Here is a 23,950-nt window from a genome sequence, read left to right on the forward strand (position 1 = left end):
CAGAGGACTTGTGCTTTAAAGGCGGCCACAATTTTTGTTAAGTGCAGATTTCGTTAATTCTCGTCGAGTTTTTTTCGAAACACAAGATATATGGATGGGTAAGAAGGTTCCTGAATTTGAAAATATGTCTGTAAAATTTGCTGCCAAAAACCACATTCACTACTAATGTTTCGTCGTAAAGTGAAGCGCCGGCACGTTAGAGCAGAGAAGACGCTGGCCGACCCCCGTCCAGGACACAGGACAGACGACCCGCCGGCAGCGGCCGCGGCCGCGGCCCAGCAATCCTGCGACTTCCACAGCGGCACACTGGAGACACTGCTCAGCCTGCATGTCGCTCTTTGCTTGCCACACATCATTCTAAATTTCTCAAAGTACTGTCATTTATTTTCTGTAAATGAAATTCATTAATACGATTTGTTTCAACTGTGGTCCAGCGATCCGAGAAAGCACGTTTCCTAAGCACCCCACATTTGACGAGTCGGCGGGATACAACAACTACGACTTAAATTTTTGGGTTACGTTTCACTGAAAAATTCAAAGCAGTTACGATATCCGGTATAAGAAATCATTAAAAACAATAAATATTTATTTAAAACGTAAAGTACATTACTAGATTACAATAGTTTCAATATGTGGGCATGCCAAGTGTTCCCCCCCTCCCGCCGCGGCCTCGGTTGAAGTTTTTTTGTTTTGTTTTAGGGCGCAAAACTGCTATGGTCATTAGCGCCCTGTCCGTGACTCAGGAAACAGTAAAAAACGAAAATGGAAACCAGCAGCAATGGGAACGAAACTCAAATATTTGGAGAAACTAAAAGCAGAAGGAATGCTTAAAAATCCACTACAGAAAGGGGTTGGTTGTCCCCAAAAAAAGCTTCAAATGACTGACGTCATTTCACTGGCACTAATAAACTCGAGAACGCGATCGGCTGAGCGCGTGTCGTCTGCTAAAATGGACGATATATCAGGCGACAGCTGTAGACGGGAGCGTAACGGAGTAAAATAGGGGCACTCAATTAAAAGGTGTCTTACCGTCCACAGCTGAGAGCAGTGGGGACAGAGTGGGGGAGGATCGCCGCTTAAAAGATGTCGATGGCTAAAAGGACAGTGCCCCATCCGGAGTCTAGTTAAAATTACCTCCTCCCGACGACGCGTTCGGGAGGAAGAGGTCCAAGCACAAGGAAGAGCTTTCACGTCCCGCAATTTATTATGGGGAAGTGTCGACCAATGGGCGTGCCATAAAAGAACAACTCGACGACAAAAAACGCTCCGTAGATCGGTGAAGGGAATCGCTCAAATAGCTGGCCGAAGAAGAGAGACTGCAGCCTTGGCCGCTATATCGGCCGCCTTATTTCCACAGATACCAACGTGTCCTGGGAGCCAGAGGAACGCCACCGAGACGCCCCCCAGTCCTGAATCCGGTGGACCAGAGGGTGGACAGGGTAGAGAGCTTGGAGGAGAGAGCTGAGATAATTTGAACAGTTAACATACTGTATCCGCTGATGGCGGCGGATGTAGTGGACAGCCTGGAGAACAGCGTAAAGCTCCGCAGTATACACCGAACACTGGTCGGGAAGTCGAAAGTGATTTGGGGTGTCGCCAACAATATAGGCACTCCCTACACCTAACGATGTTTTCGAGCCATCGGTGTAAATAAATGTGGCTTCCGTCATTTGTGCACAAAGAACAGCAAATCCCCGACGATAAACAAGTGAAGGGGTACCATCCTTGGGAAATCGACAAAGGTCACGGAGCAGGCAGATCTGGGGACGGAGCCAAGGCGGTGCCGTATCCCAAGTTGTCAAGAAGGTTTTAGGAAAGCGGAAGGAAAGAGAATAGAGCAGTTGACGGAAGCGGACTCCCGGTGGTAGTAGGGAGGAGGGGCGGCCTGCATACCCTACATCAAAGGAGGCGTCGAAAAAAATGTCATGGGCTGGATTAGCAGGCATGGAAGACAGATGGCTAGCATAACGGCTCAGAAGGACTGCTCGCCGACTGGACAGCGGAGGTTCAGCAGTCTCAGCATAAAGGCTTTCCACAGGGCTGGTGTAAAAAGCTCCAGACACTAAACATAATCCACGGTGGTGGATAGAGTCGAGACGCCGAAGAATAAACGGCCGAGCAGAGGAGTAGACTATGCTTCCATAGTCCAATTTCGAGCGCACTAAGGCGCGATAGAGGCGGAGAAGGACCACTCCGTCCGCTCCCCAAGAGGTACCATTCAGGACACGGAGCGTGTTGAGGGATCGCAGACAGCGAGCCGAAAGATAGGAAACGTGGGAGGACCAGCACAGTTTTCTGTCAAACATAAGACCAAAGAATTTAGCGACGTCTGAAAACGGAAGGTTGACAGGTCCTAGATGTAAGGAGGGTGGAAGAAAGAAACTCCTTACGTCGCCAAAAATTAACACAAACGGTCTTACTGGGAGAAAAACGGAAGCCGGTTTCGATGCTCCAAGAGTGGAGACGATCGAGACATCCTTGAAGACGTCGTTCAAGAAGGCTGGTCCGTTGAGAGCTGTAGTAGATCGCAAAATCGTCCACAAAGAGGGAGCCCGAGACATCAGGAAGGAGACAATCCATAATTGGATTTATGGCAATAGCAAACAGTACAACACTCACCACGTATCCCTGGGGTACCCCGTTTTCTTGGGAGAAAGTACGGGAGAGAGTAGTGTTCACCCGCACCCTAAATGTGCGCTCTGCCATAAATTCGCGAAGAAAAATGGGTAGCCGACCTCGAAAGCCCCAAGAGAACAGTGTGCGGAGGATGTCTGTCCTCCAACAGGTATATCCCAGCAAAGTGTTGACCCAATGAGTTAGAAATTGCGACGGGGTCCACTAATGTATCATGCGCGACAGTGAGCCCAGAGATCGGGGAGAAACTAGGCGCGCCTGAGAACCGCCGAAGACGACTCCAAACTTCACAGGAGGGAGTGAAGGTGTTAAATGAGCTAATAAAGAATTTCCAGCTTGCCTTCTTGCTATCGCGGATGACGCGACGGTATCGCGCACGGAACTGCTTATAGCGGATACAGTTGGCCAAAGTAGGATGGTGGCGGAAAACGCGAAGAGCACGTCGCTGCTCACGTATTGCGTCACGGCATGCCTCGTTCCACCAAGGAACTGGGGGGCGCCGGAGCAATTCGGAGGTGCGTGGTATTGAACGTTCCGCAGCTGTAAGAATAACGTCGGTAATATGTGTGACCACATCGTCGACGCTGGGAAAGTGACGGTCATCGAACGTCGCTAGAGACGAAAAAAGTGTCCAATCGGCTTGGGCAAACTTCCAGCGTCGCGGGCGCATATATGGCAGTTGAGGCTGCAGTCTAAGGACATATGGAAAGTGGTCACTCGAGTGTGTATCATCAAGGGCAAACCATTCGAAGCGCCGAGCCAGCGGAACAGTACCGACCGCAAGGTCCAAATGAGAGAAATATGTCGTGGAGGCAGACAAAAATGTAGGGACCCCAGTGTTGAGGCAAACTACAGGGTGGTCCAAAAGTACGGAAACACCCTGATAAAATCCAAATGGAGTAGCAAACAAGGAAACTGAGTCCCTACACACGAGGAACGGGAAGGGGGAAACTTTATAGGCTATGCCACCAACATGGCGGCCATCTTGAAAGCCGCCATCTTGGATTCAACTCCAAAATTTCAAATGGAAATGTGGTCATGTGACATATCAAACAGATAGAGAATTTCACCAGAAAAACAATGCCGTTGTTATTTTAAATAGCCCATTACTTGCGGCAGCAGTGGGACGCTCGGCAGCGTGAGTATTACGTACTGAGAAGTCATAAAATGGAGTCTGATACGGTGCAAAGTGACTATCCCATGCCTGATATGTTGCACGTGTTTAACTGTTAGGTATCATTTACTCATGTTAACGTTTAATCATTGTTAAAATTTACAGGTTGCAAAATGTCCTTAACACATGTAGAACGCATTGAAATCGTCTTGATATCAGGAGAAAGAAGCACACGGGTCATTGCTGAGGATTTCAACAGTCGTCACCCAACCAGACAGCCCATCACACAGCGCAGTTGCCAAGCTTTTGGCCAAATTCCGAGCAACAGGTTCTGTCGCAGATAAACCTAAGGCTGGAAGACCAAAATGCGCCACCGATGAAGCAACAACAGTGAGGGTGTTGGCATCATTTAGCAAGAGTCCGCAACGGAGTACCCGTCGCCTGTCACAAGAATGTGGGGTTAGCCGTACCTCCATACTGCGAATTTTATTGCAGCACAAATGGCACCCGTACAAAATTCAGCTGTTCCAACACCGAGGATGACCCAGACCGTCGGGTACAGTTCGCAGAATGGGTGACACAGTAGCTGCAGATAAACCCACGTTTCTCCTATCAGGTGCTGTTCAGTGATGAAGCCAATTTCTTTATCAATGGTGAAGTGAACAAGCAGAATCACAGATACTGGTCCGACACAAATCCCCACTGGATTGATGCTTCCAAAATGGTCGACTCACAAAAAGTGATGGTCTGGTGTAGTGTGTGGGGTACCAATGTCGTTGGACCTTTTTTTATTGATGGTACGTTTACATTCAACGGTTATCTGAGGTTATTGCATGAAGTGTTTCCCTCGTTGTTAAAGGAAGACGGGACATTTCCGGAATTCTTCCAGCATGATGCAGCCCCGTCACATTATGGGCACAATGTTTCACCAAATTTGACTCCTTTGGATTTTTATCTTTGGGGTCATGTCAAAGCACTGGTTTATTCTGTGAAAATACGGGATTTGCATCATCTAAAGCAGCTCATTGTTGATGCGTGTGGTTAAATTCAGCCAGATGTGTTGGTCAAAGTTCATCAGGACTGGGTTCGGAGGATAGCATTAACATTCCAGCATAATGGACAACATATCGAGCCATTCCTATGACTGTTGTTGGTCTCTCGGGACTGTGTAACATCGGCGTAATCTCTCTTCGGCACATAACACACATGCTGCCGAGCGTCCCACCACTACCACATGTAACTGGCTATAACCCGAGAATGAATAAAACTATGTTTAAAATAACAACGGCATTGTTTTTCTGGTGAAATTCTCTATCTGTTTGATATGTCACATGACCACATTCCCATTTGAAATTTTGGAGTTGAATCCAAGATGGCGGCATCAAGATGGCCGCCATGTTGGTGGCATAGCCTATAAAGTTTCCCCCTTCCCGTTCCTCGTGTGTAGCGACTTTGCTTCCTGTTTGCTACTCCATTTGAATTTTATGAGGGTGTTTCCGGACTTTTGGACCACCCTGTAGATCAGCTTGGTGGAAGACGTCTAGCAATAGTGAGCCACGTGGACAAGCATGTGGAGATCCCCAAAGCGGGTGGTGGGCATTGAAGTCCCCAACCAGCAAATAGGGGGGTGGAAGCTGACCAAGAAGATGAAGGAGATCAGCTCGTGCCATTGGTGTGGATGATGGAATGTATACAGTACAAAGAGAGAACGTATATCCAGAAAGGGAACGACGGACGGTGACAGCTTGGAAGGAAGTGTTTAAGTGGATTGGGTGATAATGGAGAGTATCATGGAGAAGAATCATGAGTCATCCATGGGCGGGAGTGCCTTCAACTGAGGGGAGATCATATCGGACGGACTGAAAATGAGGGAGAACAAAGCGGTCATGGGGACGCAGCTTTGTTTCCTGAAGACAGAAGATGACCGGCGAGTATGATCGTAAAAGGATCGACAATTCATCCCGATTGGCTCGAATGCCGCGGATATTCCAGTGGAGAATGGACATAGGGTGAACAGAAAATGGAGGAATGTGACCAAGGTTACTGTCAACGACTGCTCAGAGCTTGCAGCCGACAGCAGGGAATGGCATTCAGCCGAAGGCAGAAGATCCTGATCCATAGGTTGGTCAGGAGCAGCTCCTGCCACCAGCGATTGGCCGGTTGATCGGCCGCCAGCAGTGCGCCTCGGCGACACAGAAGACGGCCGAGGGCGATTTCCGCCAGGTGGTGCTGTAGATGAGACACGCCTTGGCGGAGAAGGAGATGAACTGGGTTTCTTATTAGCCTTCTTGGAAACAAGATGTTTAGATGAAGGAGGAACCGGTGGTTGAGAAGTTGGGGTACGTAAAAAATCTTCACGAGTATGCTCTTTTTTCGAAGTCTTGGTGCCTGACTTTTGGGCTTGAGATTTAGCAGAACCCGATGAAGGGTGAGCCAGAGAGTGGGCAGGCGAAAGTGGTGAGGTTGAACGGGCGATCTTTGCGCTGGCCGATCTGACGACCGTGGCACTAAAAGTGAGGTCGCAAGTCTGCGTGGCCGCCTCCTTTGTTGGCCGAGGAGAAGCAAGAACAGTGCTGTATTTTCCTGTCTGAGGCACAGTGGGCTGTCGACTGGCGAATAATTTTCGAGCAACAAAGGTCGACACCTTTTCCTTCACTCTGATTTCCTGGATGAGCTTTTCGTCTTTAAAAATGGGTCATCTCGAGAGGAAGCAGCGTGGTCACCCATACAGTTGATGCAACGAGGGGATGGAGGTGGACAAGCACCCTCATGGGCATCCTTGCCACACGTAACACATTTGGCCAGATTGGAACATGACTGGCTGGTGTGATTGAACCGCTGACACCGATAGCAACGCGAAGGGTTTGGGACGTAAGGGCGAACTTAAATTATCTCATAGCCTGCTTTGATTTTCGATGGGAGTTGAACTTCGTCAAATGTCAAGAAGATAGTGCGGGTTGGAATGATGTTCGTGTCAACCCTTTTCATAACTATGAACAGCCATTACGCCCTCGTCAGACAGGTAATGCTGAATTTCTTCGTCAGACAATCCGTCGAGGGAGCGTGTATAAACGACTCCACGCGAGGAATTTAAAGTGCGGTGCGCTTCAACCCGGACAGGGAAGGTGTGGAGCAGTGAAGTACGCAGCAATTTTTGTGCCTGGAGAGCACTGACTGTTTCTAACAACAGGGTGCCATTCCGTAATCTGGAACAAGACTTTACAGGACCTGCAATTGCGTCGACACCTTTCTGAATAATGAAAGGGTTGACCGTGGAGAAGTCGTGACATTCGTCAGACCGAGAAACAACAAGGAACTGTGGCAACGATGGAAGAACTGTCTGTGGCTGAGACAGTGAACTTACGCTTGTGAGCAGACATAGTGGAAGGTGAGGAAACCATTGCGGAAGAATCCCCCATGATTACCGGCGTCTCCGATGGCGAGCTCCTCCCTTGTGGGGGCCCTCTCTGAGGGCACTCCCACCTTAGGTGATTGTTCACACCTCAGGTCACACCTCCCGACAAACGGACGGAGGGACCAATCGGCACTTTCGGAAGGTATCAGCTCGGGTAATCACCCCTCCCTGGGCCTGGCCGTTACCAGGGCGTACGTACATGTCCTACCTGTCTACCCGGGGCGGGGAATTACGCGTTACCCCGTCACCGGCTACGCACAAAAATGTGTGGGTCGACTTTCAGACACGCACAGGGAGGAAGAAAGAGAAAGGGAAAAACAAAGAAAGGGAAAGGAAAGAAGAGAGGTCTCAAACGCCACAACGGAGAAAAGGGTAAAGAGAAGAGGTAAGGAAAAAAAGGACAAAGGAAGGATGAAGGCATACAAGCAGAGAAGGCGAAGAATGCGGTACATTTACGAGTGTCCGTCTCCGGACGTAGGCACAAACCATACTCCCAGAGGGGGAGAAAGGGAAGGAAAGAGCCAGAGGTGAGGGGAGGAGGGGCGAAGATGGGGGAGAGGGAAGGATGCGGAAAAGGAAGGTATGCAGCCCAGAAAGGAAGGAGGGCCACATTAGCTCGGGGTCCCGTGCTCGCTACGCACGTATCCACAAAAGAGTTGTGGACTCCCTGGGGGGCTCGGTTGAAGTGTTGTGCTATTCCACTGCTAGAGCACAATGAGAAAATTCAGAGAGGTCATAAGCGACGTTGATTGCCGAGGTCAAGTTCCAACGAGAAGTGTTATGGTTCGACTGATGTTCAACAATGGCTCTGAACACTATGGGACTTAACTTTTGAGGTCATCAGTCCCCAAGAACTTAGAACTACTTAAACCCAACTAACCTAAGGACATCGCACACATCCATGCCCAAAGCAGGATTCGAACCTGCGACCGTAACGGTCTCGCGGTTCCAGACTGTAGCGCCTAGAACTGCTCGGCCATCTAGGCCCTGCTTAATTGATGTTACAAGTCCAGCAACACTCTCCAACGTTTTGTTGATGTGGAACGGGAATACCCTCTACAATCCCCTCTTTTTATCACGAACAGAGTTTGACGCCGTTGTGCCCTGTTACCCTTAGCCACGCTAGGTTTTCCTAACGCAGTTCCGAAGTGACTGTTCTCTTGACGCCAGTTAGCTCCGTCGGTGTTGCTCGTATCTATCAGCCGATCTGAGCCGTCGTTTTTGTCAGGCAACACAATTCCTACGTACACCTAGGGATATACACAACTGGGGTGCGGATGGTTCCTAAGAGGTCGCCTGCTAACCAGCACACACACTATCGGTGCGCAGCACGGTCTGAAATGGAGGGTTCCTTGTCAGGTACACGATGAACAACAGGAAACCATCCCAGAGAGGTTAAGGAGCAGAAAATGTCGTGGACATACGGCAGGAAATCCGTTCCGAGGGAGGCACACCAACTTGAATGTGGAGATAAAATACGAGAAAGCACGCACGAGAGCAATACAGACAGGATGTTCTGCCTGGTGGCAGCGAACCAGCAGAACCAATCCAGTGTCAGTGTGTGGGCGGGGATTACTGGCTAGCTCCTCACCCTCCTCCCGCAACGGCTCAAACTCGAGTCTCGAATGCACTTCCTGCGGGTGAGGCTGGCTCCCTGCTGGAAGGCGCGCCCTTTGTGGCTCTGCTCCAGATCATTTCCGCATTTCCGTGCGGAGAGACATCTCGACAACATCTGCTCCGACCACACACTGACGCTGCCTCAGTGCCGATCAGTCGCTGCCACTAAAACACGGGTACAGACAAAACATTCACACTCGTGTCTGCTTACGATCACCTCCACCTCCAGGTCGGTGCAACCCTCCCCGAAACGCACGTCCGGCCGGACGCCCGCCTGACCTCCTTAGCTCCTTTATCCTGCAAGCTTCTGCCCAGGTAGCAAAACCACCCTGCACGTTGACCGTCCTCACAATACGGGCAGTTAAGTGGAGATGGCCGTTCCTTGTGACACTGGGCTGCTCTGAACGAGCGGAGACAAGTTCGAGCAGTACCGTCCTCTTGATCTTAATTTACACCTTTTCTTTTCTATCTCTTTCCCCGGTCTTTCTTTTTGCGGGTGAGAGGACAGTCGTACGGTTCTATTGCTCTACTCCTTAGTGCCACTGGTGGGCTTTCTCAATTTACTGGTTTTCGTGCCGTGCCCGTACAGCCACCACAATAGTGGAATGTCATTTATGACGACACGAGGACAACACAACCAGTCTTAGACGGAGAAATTCTGCGACACGGTCGGGAATTCAACCGGAGGTCTCTTCGGTTAACAATCTGCCGCGCTGTGCACACAGCTACCGAGGTGGACCTGTTTACGGTCAAGTGTGGGTCTGCATGAGCACAGGAGGAGGGCGTCTTAACGGGGCGACCTCTTCTCAACCGACACCGGCAAAGGACGAAGGGGCTCCCGCCAGAATCAGCAGAGGGGCATCCACTAACGCGGTTTGGGTGCTCGTCTCTCTCCGACGGCTTACTGACTCACAGTTTGTTCCCGACTTTGAAACGAGGCGGCGTCATCTGTAACTTTTGCCAAATTTTCGGCCATATCTAGTGAATGAAGTAGCTCGTATTTCTTACGGGCGTCGAAGTCTGAGGGGCGACCGAATCAGACGAACTTGCAACCTCGGGGGATGGTGGTCTGAGCAGTTTGTGCACAGTGGAGGTTTTCCAGAAGGGCCATCATCGGGAGAAATTTTGCCTCACTTTCCGCAGACAGATTCTGAAATCCAGTGAGATCGTATGTGATCGAAAGTGAAGTATCAGAGGAACCTCACGGGTGGCGGGAAGTAACGCTTAATATCACATCTATATACAGTGTCTTATTTTTCTGCAGGAAGGCACCTGTGTCAACCGTGTCTTCCTTTGGCCCCCTCTTTAAACATCAGTCGTAACGAACTTCGCGGTGCTGCATGTTGTCTCAGAGTCCTTCACGACACTGCACTGTTAGCTCCCTGGTCGGGAAGATAATGCCCTGGGTCACATTAACCCTTTGCAGACACAGGGCGTATCCGCGCGGGCTGCGAGCGCGCCACAGTCAACTGCGCGAGCCACTTTGTAGAGCTCTCAGAGGAACGTACAATCTGTTCCTCAGAAAGGGCTGCGCGTGACGAAACAACCATTTCGCGCCTACAAACCTGAGCGGAACAATTACAACCTTTCTCTCAACACAAGGGCTACACAGGGTTTCCTAGATGGCAGTACTATGCACCACTGCTGCGTAGTACTGTCGGAGTCGAGAATGAAGCATGTGATAGCTACGAAAGAGCTACTCTTTCGTGTCGAATGAGGGGAAAACAAAATTCGCAATATGGAGCGCTACGGGTTGTAGGAGTAGAAGTGGTTATGGCTTTAGAGCGGGGTAATTGCGAAGGATACATCTCCTAGCTTGGTACAGGCTCCACATTGTGCTTCGTGTTCTGCTTTTATAAATAGGGACACATTCCATATATTTCCGCAAGACGCATATTTCGCCGAACTTATTTGATATGCTCCACAAAAATAAAGGTTTTGCTGCTCTGATGAAATAAGCGTGTGTCCTAGCGCTCAAATAATGAGTAAATTGCTTAATTTCTTTTTCCTAGGCTGTCCCTCATCGCAAGTCATGGCTATGGAAAGGAAGGCTCGAGCGTAATGTGATTCGTCATCGAATTTCCTCCTGGCCCTGCTCAGTGCGCCCACTACCCACACTGCTGCCGCCTCCGCTCCAGGGCTCTCCCCAGGGGCACCACCAGCCACTGCGACGCCCGCCTGGCTCAGAGTCCCGCTGCCCTTAAACGACAGGTGTCTACTCAAGGACTTAGGCATGCGGCTAACAGTTCGGACATCGCACGTGCCACGCCTGCATTGTTACTAGGTATAACATCTTCATCATTTTTATCGTGAGAGTATTACTTGTGTATCTTTACTGCAATTTCATTCGTCTTTTTAACAAACAAGTATAAATGTCCTTCAGACTCTTCTTTTTTTCAATGGCCATCATAAATGTAACACACCTATGTTGTTACCCTTAAGTTAAATGCTAATTATTACCTTAATTTTGATCATATATTCATTTCATTCACGTGTCCTGCATCCACGGTTGTTTGCCTGATTTCCATTTATGTTTCAGGATTATTTTTCCGCTGTGAAACGTAGGTTCGGTGATATAATGACTTCGCACCACACGCGAACTATTACACGATTAATTAATTGATTTATTTCAGTACCTGCAGTATGATTTGCAGTAGCTTCGAAGTCCGATTTGTATACCTGTGCACCGCGACATATTTCATCGCACTGTACTGCAATTTCAATTGGTCGCACTCTCCTCAACATACCGCCGTCAGAAACCGTACAGAATGAGCAACAGTGGGGATTTTTACGTCGTCGAATCTCGTTCGGAAAATATTCATTTCTCGCGGTAGCTCAACAAGCAACTTTACAAACTAATCTAACCTGAGTTACGAGATATATTGCGAAGGCTGCAGTTGAAACGGAACACGAGGACCCCACTAGTGCGTTTACTGAGGCTGAATACGCCATAGGCGGGGAGCCATCTAGGGTGTACTTCCCCAAACAACCAGCACTACCACCAAATTTTTTTAAGAAAGGAAAACGATTCTAACACGGAAGCGGCTTTGATACTGCCGCAGTAGCTAATCGCGTCTCGTGTGCTGTTCCGCTGTCTGCGAGTCGTTTCTCGTTTGCGATTGTACGAGGCAGAGAATTTTAAGCTTTTGGATGGTTTGATGTATTCTGATATGTTCCGAGTGGCACAAGTCTTTAGTACGAGTCAACTCTCGAGGCAAACAAGATAACCGTGTCTGGTCTCAGTCTGTAGTCTTTTCAGCTGTGCAATAGTGAAACCTGTTGCTGCCAACTTGACTAGTAGCGCGACGTATCGACTACTGTCACAGAGTGACGATATGGCGGTTATCTCTGACACTGATGCGAAATGTTCGCACTGCATAATGTGGCATTTTCTTGATGTCGCTGGTGTCAATGCCAGCATACGTTATTGCTAGTTTGGAGTAGTTGTAGATTGGCTCTCACCGCAGGGTTAGTGGGCACACGGACGTCTTTGAGCAAAAAATCCTCTGACTAAGCAGGTAAACGTTGCGGTACATACGTCTCCGAAGGGGACGTGTAGAAGGTGTGCACTGTCCAGGCACCCTGGTGGCAGTAAACGGATGTGGCGGGCTTGTTACGTTGGATTCTGCACCTGCTAACCGTGAAGGGTCGCCGGTGTGTGGACTACAGTACCTTTGATGGCGGGCAGCTTCTGCAGCTCGCGGTCCTTGCTGATGTTGAAGCGCGACGAGCTCTGACGCTTCTCCTTCTTGACGTGCTGCGGCCCCGGGTACTTGATCTTGTTGATCTGCGTGGGCGGCGGCGGCGGCGCGCTCCCGCCGGGCGACAGCTGCTGCTGCTGCTGCTGCTGCTGCAGCAGCGAGGCCGGCTGCAGCAGCGCCGCCGCCGCCGGCTGCGGCTGCGTCGTCACCGAGTTGCTGCCCGTCTTGGCCACCTGCGCACAGTGAGTCGCGGCTTCAGTTTCGACAGCCCAGGGCTTCTGCCTCGCGCGCAAACCGCTCACCTACCCTATCGCAGCAGCAGCGCGGGATCTGCCGAGCAGGCGACGCCACGTGACGGAAGCCGAGGATCAGCGAGACATTCTTTACTCTGGCTGCTCCTGCCAACGCAACAGTGTTGGGGACGAGCTGGGGTTGCAGAGAGAGAGAGAGAGAGAGAGAGAGAGAGAGAGAGAGAGAGAGAGAGAGAGGGGGGGTGGGGTGGAGGGGGGAGATGGGGGCGGTGGTATGATAGAAAAAGTGGCAGTGGTATGATAAAAAAAAGGGTACAGAAATCACTTCCACAGCCTACCTAACTAGTATGGCCCATTTTATGTATTTCGCCTACGAACGGAGGATGAATGCCTCCAAATACAAATTTTTAATCACTTATCTATGAAATTTACTTCTCAATCTGACGAATGTTAAGAACGTGACACTGAGGTATCTGTAACCAGTAAGACAACGACCAAGTTCAAGTACCACCTTTCGGTTTGACAACATTTTCGAGACTTTTTTTCGCGTCGTTCTTGTGTGGCACAGTCCACGAAACACTGACGAGCAATATTTTTGTCAGCTCTGCTCCGTTATTAACACAGTCAAATACGGCGTACCAGAGTCACAATATTCCTTCCCTAGCAAGACCTGTCACCTACAGATCGAGTCGTTCCCTGCAATAACTGCTCTGTGAGTGATGGTCGACACTCCCAGCAGTCTTCCTACGATGCTGCGTTTGTATCAATGCGGTTCCAAATATTTAAACTGAATGCTGCGCGAGCTTCACCAGGAGTTGCTCTATCGGTTATGCCCACTTACAATTTAAATACACCTCCTTTATAATGACTACCAAACGACGTTTACCGATGACAAACTATGTCGTTTGAAATACAGATTAGTCCTTATGTCGATTTCGTCTACAGATCTCAACCACATCACTCCCCCAACCCGTCACTAATCGTGGACTTCGCCAAGGCAAGTGACTTGCGTGCCTTAACGGTATAAGTAGCCGTACCGCAGACGCGACCACAATGGTGGTTTGCCTGTGGAGAGACGAGACAATCCCGTGGTTCCTGAAGGAAAACCTCCAACTTTTCAGTAGTTGCAGCGCCAACAAACTGGATGACTGACTCATCTGGCCTTGTTAACGTCAACCAGAACGGCATTGCTGTGCTGGTACTGCGAACGTCTGAAAGCAAGAGGAAACTTCAGCCGTCTCCCGAGGGCATGCAGCTCTACTGTGTCCTTAAACGATAATAGCATCCTCTCAGGTTAAACATTTCGCAGGAAAAATAGCCCCCCATTCGGTTCTCCGGGAATGAACTACTCAGGAAGATGTGGTCGGGAGGAAAAACCGGATTGGTTCTCTACTGGTAGGAGGGTGTAAAGATTCCTTAATCGCGCGGGTAGGTTAGATAATTTAAAGTCGTAAATGGCTAGGGTGAAGTTACATATGGAGGGAATTAGTGAAGTTCAGTGTCTGAAGAAATAGGACTTCTCGTCAGCTGAGTAAAGGGTTCTAAATACAAAATCGTATAGGCGTAATGCAGCAGTAGCCTAATGACGACTAATAAAATAGAAATGTCGGTAAGATACTATGAAAAATATAGTGATCGCATTATCATAGCCAAAACAGGAACGAACAGACGTAATACTAATGTTCATAAACGATTACAATGTGAGCACAGCATGTAAATTACCTTACTGATACCTGCACAGTCTTAAGCAATTGTAGCAGCCAACATTCCACACTAAAACCGTTTACTTTCTTGCGTTACTTACTGTTATTCTGTGCTGTACATAGTTTTTTTTCTTTTTTCTTAAATTGTATGTCCCCACGATTCCTCCGCGCTTTTCACATCGCACGCTACATCGTAGATGTTGAGTGTGTGATCACGCCGGATCGCTTGCCTATGCCACCTGGTGATGACAACTCTTCTCCTCGCCACTGCACGTCTGTCTGCAGTCGGGCACTAGGCTTCGTACGTGTCTCGCCTCTCACCAATACCTCGTGTTCCCACTGCTGTGTGACCCGCTCTTGTACTTCTTTGGAGTATTGATGCAACGACTGACCATTGTGCATATAACTGTTCTGCGGCAGTTCTTACTTTTCTTTATAACACAGCTATTTTCCGAAGGCGATGTACCAAAACATGTCAATAAATTACATTGCGACAGAGACTTTACACGATTCATTAAATGCCAATTCTGCATCAACGCCTAAGATGGAAATGTATCTCTCGAGTGAAGGCGAGAAAAAATTTATAATAATTTATAATAACCGTACCGTGAACGCAAGGATGTTGCCAAGCTAATCGGTACTTCGATTAAGCATGCGTGTTATCAAACACTGCATTTTACATTCTTCAAAAAAAAAAATTCAAAATTTTCCCTAAATTGCATGGGTGCATGCGATGAAGCGCAACCTGAGTCATTTACTGATTCAAGATCAGAGCTGATGTGTAAAGAAAGTTATAGCTTCCACGTTACTTACTGCATTTTCTACGCTGGTTTCAATAGGTTTAGGCAAAATTGTAGTTTTAGATATTACACGGGGTGATTTCGTGGTGATACAAACTTTCGAGAATAGTGAAGGGTAACTACTATCAGCTTGGAGGACCGTGGCCCGGAAACGACCGAGTCCGAAGCTGCAGGCGGAAATCGTTCTGACGTCTCCGACGGCAGACCATCTCTGCTGCAGGCTCTTCCCTTTCTGTATTGTGGGAGCAGGCGTTATGGATCGAAACAAGAAAAAATTGTCCAGTAAACGTGGGCTCTATAATCGTTACTTTAAGAGTTATGAGCACTTTCTCATACTCGTTGCTAGTAAACAAGTGCTCATATCTCTTGAAGGTATGCAGTGTAGAGCCCACGATTGTGAAACTATGACACAAAATAACGCCGGAATAACACGGCAACAGGTGGTGCCGTAATCTCCTGGCACATCATGTGCTGTTTCACCAGGTCTCCACCACATAAGATAGCTTCAGTTAATGTTTATTAGTGGAAATATGCAAAATCTTGAGAATGCTGCAGAAAGATGAACATTTTCAGTTGCAGTGCAGAAAACACAGTCCACAAAGGATCTGTCGCAGGCATCAAGCGCACACAGGTCGACAACTTGGAGTCAGACCATTTCACCATCAGCACTGAAAGCATCGCCATCCCTTACCGAACGTGGCTCGAGACGAACGAGAACGTTGAACGACTGACAGCCCCATAGTACTGCGGTAAGTTCGTGAATGATGTGTCATACTCCTATAAGCAAATTTCCCCAAAGATCCAACGCCACAAGAATGCAGAGACCGAGACTCGCGGGTACGTCCGAGGGCGCCGATGGGGGCCGACGCACCTACTTACCGACGGATTCGTTGTCGTATTTTCCTTCATTCTACACGCAAGCACGCGGCCAAAGCAGCGAACAGACGGAAAGGTCAGATGAGCACGGAACTCCAGTGAACAGCTACGGTAAGGGAAGGCGCAGCTAGCTCTGAGGAACCTCTAGGTGCAAAAATACTGTAAGATAGTGCAGTGCCTGTGTTATTCCGAATTACGAGGCTTAATTCCTTCGGACGAGGACGTGTGTCCGAACGAACAGGCACTGCGGCGACTACGGTCGTCACGAAATACCTGCAATCTATTCGCAGTTCCGAATATAGATAACAACCACCTGTGTAATGGAATGACGGTATGAAAATTTGTGCGGACCGGGACTCGTAGGGTTTTGGCCCACCCTTCGCCTTGACGAGAGCTTCCATTCTCGCAGGCATACGTTCGATCAGGTGATGGAAGGTTTCTTGGGGAATGGCAGCACATTCTTCGCGAAGCGTTGCACTGTGGAGAGGTAGCGATGTCGGTCGGTGAGGCCTGGCACGAAGTCGGCGTTCCAAAATATCCCAAAGGTGTTCTACAGGCTTCAGGTCAGGACTCTGTGCAGACCAGTCCATTACAGGGATGTTATTGTCGTGTAACCACTCCGCCACAGGCCGTGCATTACAAACAGGTGCTCGATCGTGCTGAAAGATGCAATCGCCATCCTCGAATTGCTCTTCAACAGTGGGAAGCAAGAAGGTGCTTAAAACACCGATGTAGGCATCTGCTGTGATAGTGCCAAAGCCCCTTCCATGAAAAACACGACCAAGTCTTAACACCAGAGCCCCCGGATTTTACTGTCGGCACTACACACGCTGGCACATGACGTTTCACCAGGCATTCGCCATGCCCACACCATGTTATCGGATCGCCACATTGTGTACCACGATTCTTCACTCCACGCAGCCGCCCGGTGTGGCCACGCGGTTCTAGGCGCTTCAGTCTGGAACCGCGCGACCGCTGTGGTCGCAGGTTCGCAACCTGCCTCGGGCATGGATGTGTGTGATGTCCTTAGGTTAGTTAGGTTTAAGTAGTTCTAAGTTCTAGGGGACTGATGACCTTAGCTGTTAAGTCCCATAGTGCTCAGAGCCATTCGAACCATTTTTCACTCCACGCAACGTCTCTCCACAGTTCAATCGTCCAATGTTCACGCTCCTTACACCAAGCGAGGCGCCGTTTGGCATTTACCGACGTGATGTGTGGCTTATGAGCAGCTGCTCGACCATGAAATCCAAGTTTTCTCACCTCCCGCCTGTCATAGTACTTGCAGTGGATTCTGATGCAGTTTGGAATTCCTGTGTGATGTCGCGTACAGACGTTTGACACAAGTGACACCCAATCATCTGACCACGTTCGAAGTCCGTGAGTTCCGCGGAGCGCCCCTGTCTGCTCTCTCACGATGTCTAATGACTACTGAGGTCGTTGTATGGAGTACCTGGCAGTAGGTGGCAGCACAATTGCACCTAATATGAAAAACGTAGGTTTTTCTTTGTTTCCGGATACTTTTGATCTCATAGTGTACATAATGGACCTACGTGTACAGGTAGTAGACACATGGTTGACGAGATATGGAACTTTGGGTCTGGCCGTGAGTCGTGCACGGAGGAAAAGCGCGAAATCTGGGTTCGATTCCCGGTCCGGTAAAAAATTTTCATTGCCGTCATTCCATTACACAGGTGATTGTTATTCATATTCACAACCGCGAGTACATTTCATGCACAAGTAGACACTAATCACAAAGGCAACTACAGATACAGGTTGGAGTTGTGCAACACAGCTTTTAGATAGGGCTACACGCATCAGGTACGTTACTCTGAAGATGCGGCCGATTCAGCCCAAGAAAGCGACTGCGGGAATAGTCTAAGCCTGGTGTTTCAGCACATTTCAGCCGCCCATAGAGCACGGATTTAGTGCGTTATTTGTACATCACAGCTTTCACTACCTAAAAGTGACTGAGTACTACCAAATTCCCCACATCCTTCCATTAACACTTTCAGCGCCATGTTCGTCATGTTTGATGCAAATCGGTTTTTCCGTTTTCACCATGTGCATCATATTCGATCGCGAGTGTGTTCGTATTTGCCTGTGGTGCATACACACACATCTACGTTCAAATCGAATGTGCGTCACATCATACCGGCCAGTGGTAGCACTATTGTGATGTTGGCTTTATAGTGGCAGCAGTAGGTGACAGGCAATTGTTTGTTACCTGTTAAAGATGTACGGTCAGTACGTGTTCCTTGCTGGCACTGACATTTTGTTTACGCATGTGGCGTTGTGTAGAGCTTGCTTTCAGTAAGAGTTTGTGGATGTTCGGAGAAAAATCAATTCACAAGACGAGAGAATCCGAAAATGGCTGTAGGAATCAAGTTTATCGGATAAATCACTCTTTGCAAGTGGTAGCCATTCCGACCCAGATTGCCGTGCTTATTCCTTGAGCGAGGGTATTAGTGAAGAAGAAGTAATTCAAATGGTTCAAACGGCTCTGAGCACTATGGGACTCAACATCTGAGGTCATCAGTCCCCTAGAACTTAGAACTACTTAAACCTAACTAACCTAAGGACATCACACACAACCATGCTCGAGGCAGGATTCCAACCTGCGACCGTAGCGGTCGCGCGGTTCCAGACTGAAGCGCCTAGAACCGCTCGGCCACAACGGCCGGCACGAAGTAATTCCTTTGAAGAACGTGGAAGTTACGAATAATACGTCTACAAATAGACAAAGTTTCATCATCCACTGACGAAGACAGTGAAAGTGAGCTGTTTACCTGAAGAGATCTCTTGTGATTGGCTCCCTACTTCACGAATAAAGTGATCTGATGTACAGGGAATCCTAAACAACTGTTTTTTTTTCTGGTAACTGTGGAGTAAGCAATGCATTTTTGGACACTACCTGCAATTAATTGTCCCACTGACGTTTACAATTTTTTCTCGACGATGAAATGTGCAATTCATAGTGAATGAATAAAACCGTTATGCTGGGCAAAATATTGTTAGTGGGACAGCTGCAGAAACATCATCCAGACTGACTTTACGGAGTGATATCAGCGTTGATGATTTGAGGAAATTTATGTTGTGGACAGAGATTGAGCATAATTCAAGAATGGAGGATTATTGGTGCCGGAATCCGGTTTAGAAAAACCAGGTGTCTCATTATGTCCCGCAATATGTTTGACTTGTTCCTCAGTAGCATACATATTTGCGACAATGAAAACATAGATGAACATGAGAACCTGTTCAAAATTAGGAAGCTTGTGAATTTCCTAATCACAAAATTCGAGGAAGCTTTCATTGCACGAAACTGTTTGTATCCATGAAACAATGGTTCCATATCGTGGAAGGCTACGATTTCGTCAGTACATTCCTGGAAAATGTTTTAAATGGGGAGTGAAATGATACAAAGTGTGTGCTGTAGGTGGATGTACTTGGAATGTTAAAGTGTACTGTGGAAAATAAGTTAATGGATTCACTTTTAAATTCTGGAAGGACACACTTTAAAGATAACTTTTACACTTCTATGAACTTGGCGCACATTCTTCTACAAAAATTAACTGATCTGGTGGGAACACTCAGTGCAAAAAGAAGGGGAAATCAGAAAACTATTAACACAAAAATGTTAAACAAGAGGGAAATGGTGGTTGGGGAAAGCAACTCAAAGGTGGTTGGTGGAAAGTGGCTGACAAGAGGGACTACACTGTTTTGACAGCCGAACACAAACCTGAGCCTGTGGCGGTGACAAGGAGAGATGAAGTGGGAAAAAAAAAACACCGCAATTGTGGATTACAACGCACCCAAACCGTTCCTCCATCTCCCACGCATCGTGTCGGTCACACAAGGGAGCGGAATGCCGCTGCCGCTGCCGCGACCGGCCGCTCTGCCTCATAACACGGATTCGCCGCCGCTGTGAGCAGCTGCGGCTGCGGCCACAGCTCTCTCACCCTGACGGCTGAGCCGGCCAACGGCAGCGCGAGGAAGATCTGTCGTATCTGAGGGCGTGAAGTGGAAATCGTGCAAACAGAAAAACTTGTCGAACAGGTGAGGAAGTACGACTTCTCGTGCGATACAGGCGATGCCGATTACAAGGATACTTCAAGGAAGGACGAAGCATCCATTCACTGATGTAGGTGCTAAACTGGTCCAAAGTGATAAATATTTCACACGTGCCATATGTTACATCAAATGAATTACAGTACAGTATTAAGAACTGCAAATCAGTTAGTGCTTATGACGTATACCACATCTTAATGTATCTGAAAGTTATTACAGCAACTATGTAAGCAACCGCGTCATCAAGGCAGAAAACAACGAGTAGAAAATCGAACATCATGTACGCCTGTTTGTGTCTCATTCAAGCAAAAATCAATTGTCTAGCCTCTTCTGGTATTTCTGGTGTCAGTGAATTATTTCCGTGATTGTTTCTAACGCTAACAACCAAAGATGTTATTCCACATACTTGTTCTATAATACAATTTAAAGCAATACCTCCTATCTTATGAGAAATTGTGTGCTTAACGCATGCAGTCAGTAAAGTATCTACCTATTCGTTAAAGCTAAATGCGCTCCAGCGTCCGACGTAATGCCCATCAAATTCTATACTGAGACTGCGTTAGCCCCTCTGTTAACTATAATCTGTCGTTCATCCCTCGAACAAAGAACCGTGCCCAGGAGTTGGAAGAATGCGTAGTCCACATCAATCTACAAGAAGGGTAGCAGAAGTGATCCACAAAACCACCGTCCAATATCCTTCATATATATTTGTTGTTGTGTCTTAGAACACGTTCTGAGCTCAAACATGAAGAATCTCGACGACAATGACCTCCTCTATGGCAATCAGCACGAATTTCGAAAACACAGGTGGTGTGAAAGCCTAACTCACACTTTTCTCACACGACATATTGAAGGCAATCAGACAGGCGTCGTGTTTCTCGGTTTCCGGAAAACATATGAACAGTACCATGCTTATCCTTATTATATTACGATCGTATGGGGTGTCAAGTCAAATTTGTGACCGCAGTTATTGTTAGCGAGAACGCAGCAACCTATCTTGGATTGAGTGTCACCAACATATGTTGACGTAACTTCGGGTGTATACCAGGAACTGTGTTTAGACCCTTGACGTTCATGTTGCGTATTTATGACATTACAGGCAAAATCAGTAGTCATCCACTAAGATTTCAAAGTGGTGCATACATTGGGAACTTGCTCTAAATATTCAGATGTGTCAAATTGTGACTTCAAAAAACGAAAAATTTAGTAGTACATTATGACTGCAATATCAACGAGTCACAGTTGCAATTGGCCAACTCTTACATATACCTCGGTGTAACAGTTTGCAGGCGTTTGAAATGGAATGATCGCGTACGCTCAGTCGTGGGTGGAGCAGGTGGCAGACTTTGGTTCGAAGGTAGAACACTGGGGAAGGGCAGTCAGTCTACAAAGGAGATTGTTTAAAAATCACTCGTGCAACCCATTCTAGAATACTCATCAAGTGTGCGGGACTCTCACCAAATAGGACCAACAGGCGATGTTGAACGCATACACAGAAGGGCAGCACGAATTGTCACGGGTTTGTTTGATTCATGGTAGAGTGTTATAGATATGTTACAGAAACTGAACTGGCATTGCAAACTGTGCCGCGAAAGTCTACTAACGAAGTTTGAAGAACCGGCTTTAAATGGTGACTCTAGGACTACACTGAAGACTAAGTATAGCTCCCTTGTGGATAGTGTGGACAAGGTTAGACTAATTACTCTACGCACAGAGACTACATTGTGCAATTGCTGCAGTAGACTGTCTTCTTGGTAATTTTTTTCCAGCAGTAGATTCGAAAATAATCCGCGATCATCTTTGAAAGAAGTGCCTCTATTTGCACGAAATGTTCACGACTGAGCTGCAGCCTATAACGCGCTCGCCACCAGCCCAATCAGCAGCCAACGGCCACATTTTTCACTGTAAAGCCCTCAAAACTTAATGCTACATAGTACCTGCAAACTAGGTGCCCAATATCCACAGAATAGACACTTCACCATCATGCTATAATGTGAAACTATAAGATACCCAAAAATCAACCTTTTGTGGCACTTAGCATCCTCAGAATCGACTGAAGTATTTTACAGTGCGGAAAACGCACAAAATCAAAAGAAGTTGTTTTTAATTTTTAAAAGACTAAAAGAATCTCTACCAAAAAACTAACTCCAGGAGATGACGTAGCTTTGCTTCATATAAGTACAGTACTTTTTACAGCAGGAAATTCGGAGAACTCATATTTCTCGTGTACGGCTAGCAGCCGCTCTGTGGAAACCGCTTCGTGTGTGGCGTCCCTCGCTTTTGAAAACCGCTGCGGCATGACCGCCTTCCGTCTGACCAGGCCTTTATAGCGGTCTGCTGTTACGGGGCGTTGTTTCCCCCTCGATTAAGCACACTGTTGAAGACAGCACGAGCAAGGACGATGCAGAGTGGCCAACTCGTGGTGGGAACGCAGCAGTCACACGAGATGAAAATTTCGAAATATTTATTTGGATCTCTGCGGTCACACGAAAGTTACAGGGCATGAGAATCCGCTAACTATAAACTGAGGCCACACACGAAAGAAAATAAGCAAACCGATAGGAACATCTACATCTACATCTACATGGATACTCTGCAAGTCACATTTAAGTGCCTGGCACAGGGTTTATCGAATTCTCTATCATTCCAATCTCGTAAAGCGGGCGTAAAAATGGTTCAAATGGCTCTGAGCACTATGGGACTTAATATCTGAGGTCATCAGTCCCCACCTGGAACTTATAACTACTTAAACCTAACTAACCTAAGGACATCACACACATCCACGCCCGAGGCAGGATTCGAACCTGCGACCGTAGCGGTCGCGCGGTTCCAGACTGAAGTGCCTAGAACCCGCTCGTTCACATCGGCCGGCGCAGGCGGAAAGAATGAACAGCTATATCTTTCCGTACGAGCTCTGATTTCCCTTATTTTATCCTGGTGATCGTTCCTCCCTATGTAGGTCGGTGTCAACAAAATATTTTCCCATTCGGAGGAGAAAGTTGGTGATTGGAATTTCGTAAGAAGATTCCCTCGCAACGAAAAAAGCCTTTCTTTTAATGATGTCCAGCCCAATCCTGTATCATTTGTGTGGCACTCGCTCCCGTACTTCGCGATAACACAGAACTTGCTGCCTTTCTTTGAACTTTTTCGATGTACCCCGTCTGTCCTATCTGGTAAGGACCCCAGACCGCGCAGCAGTGTTCTAAAAGAGGACGGACGAGCCTAGTGTAGGCAGTCTGCTTAGTAAGTCTGTTACATTTTCCAAGTATCCTGCCAATAAAACGCAGTCTTTGCTTAGCCTTCCCCACAACATTTTCTGTGTGTTCCTTCCAATTTAAGTTGTTCGTAATTGTAATACCTAGGCGTTTAGTTGAATTTATGGCTTTTAGATGAGACTGATTTATCGTGTAACCGAAGTTTAACGAGTTCTTTTTAGCACTCATGTGGATGACCTCTCACTTTTCGTTATTTAGGGTCAACTGCCACTTTTCGCGCTATTCAGATATTTTTTCTAAATCTGTTTTGCAGTTTGTTTTGGTCTTCTAATGACTTTATTAGTCGATAAACGACAGTGTCATCTGCAAACAACCGAAGACGGCTGCTCAGATTTTCTTTCAAATCGTTTGCATAGATAAGGAACAGCAAAGGGCCTATAACACTCCCTTGGGGAAGGCCAGAAATCACTTCTGTTTTACTCGATGACTTTCCGTCAATTACTACTAACTGTGACCTCTCTGACAAGAAATCACAAATCCAGTCACATAACTGAGACCA

At 47.7% G+C, this 23,950-nt stretch overlaps 1 protein-coding gene across 4 annotated transcripts in view; it reads right to left on the reverse strand.

Moving 5' to 3' along the window:
- LOC126202869 (serine/threonine-protein phosphatase 2A 56 kDa regulatory subunit gamma isoform) overlaps positions 1-23,950 on the reverse strand; it is a 408,052-nt gene that overhangs the window by 250,040 nt on the left and 134,062 nt on the right. For 2 of the 4 annotated variants that reach the window (XM_049936904.1, XM_049936914.1), the window contains exon 3: positions 12,453-12,714. In XM_049936904.1, coding sequence (XP_049792861.1) covers positions 12,453-12,714 — 262 coding nt within the window. The remainder of the gene's footprint in view (positions 1-12,452; positions 12,715-23,950) is intronic. The other 2 variants (XM_049936933.1, XM_049936922.1) reach the window with 2 other exon arrangements.

The sequence above is a fragment of the Schistocerca nitens genome, chromosome 1 (genome assembly GCF_023898315.1).
Source record: "Schistocerca nitens isolate TAMUIC-IGC-003100 chromosome 1, iqSchNite1.1, whole genome shotgun sequence".
NCBI lineage: Eukaryota > Metazoa > Arthropoda > Insecta > Orthoptera > Acrididae > Schistocerca > Schistocerca nitens.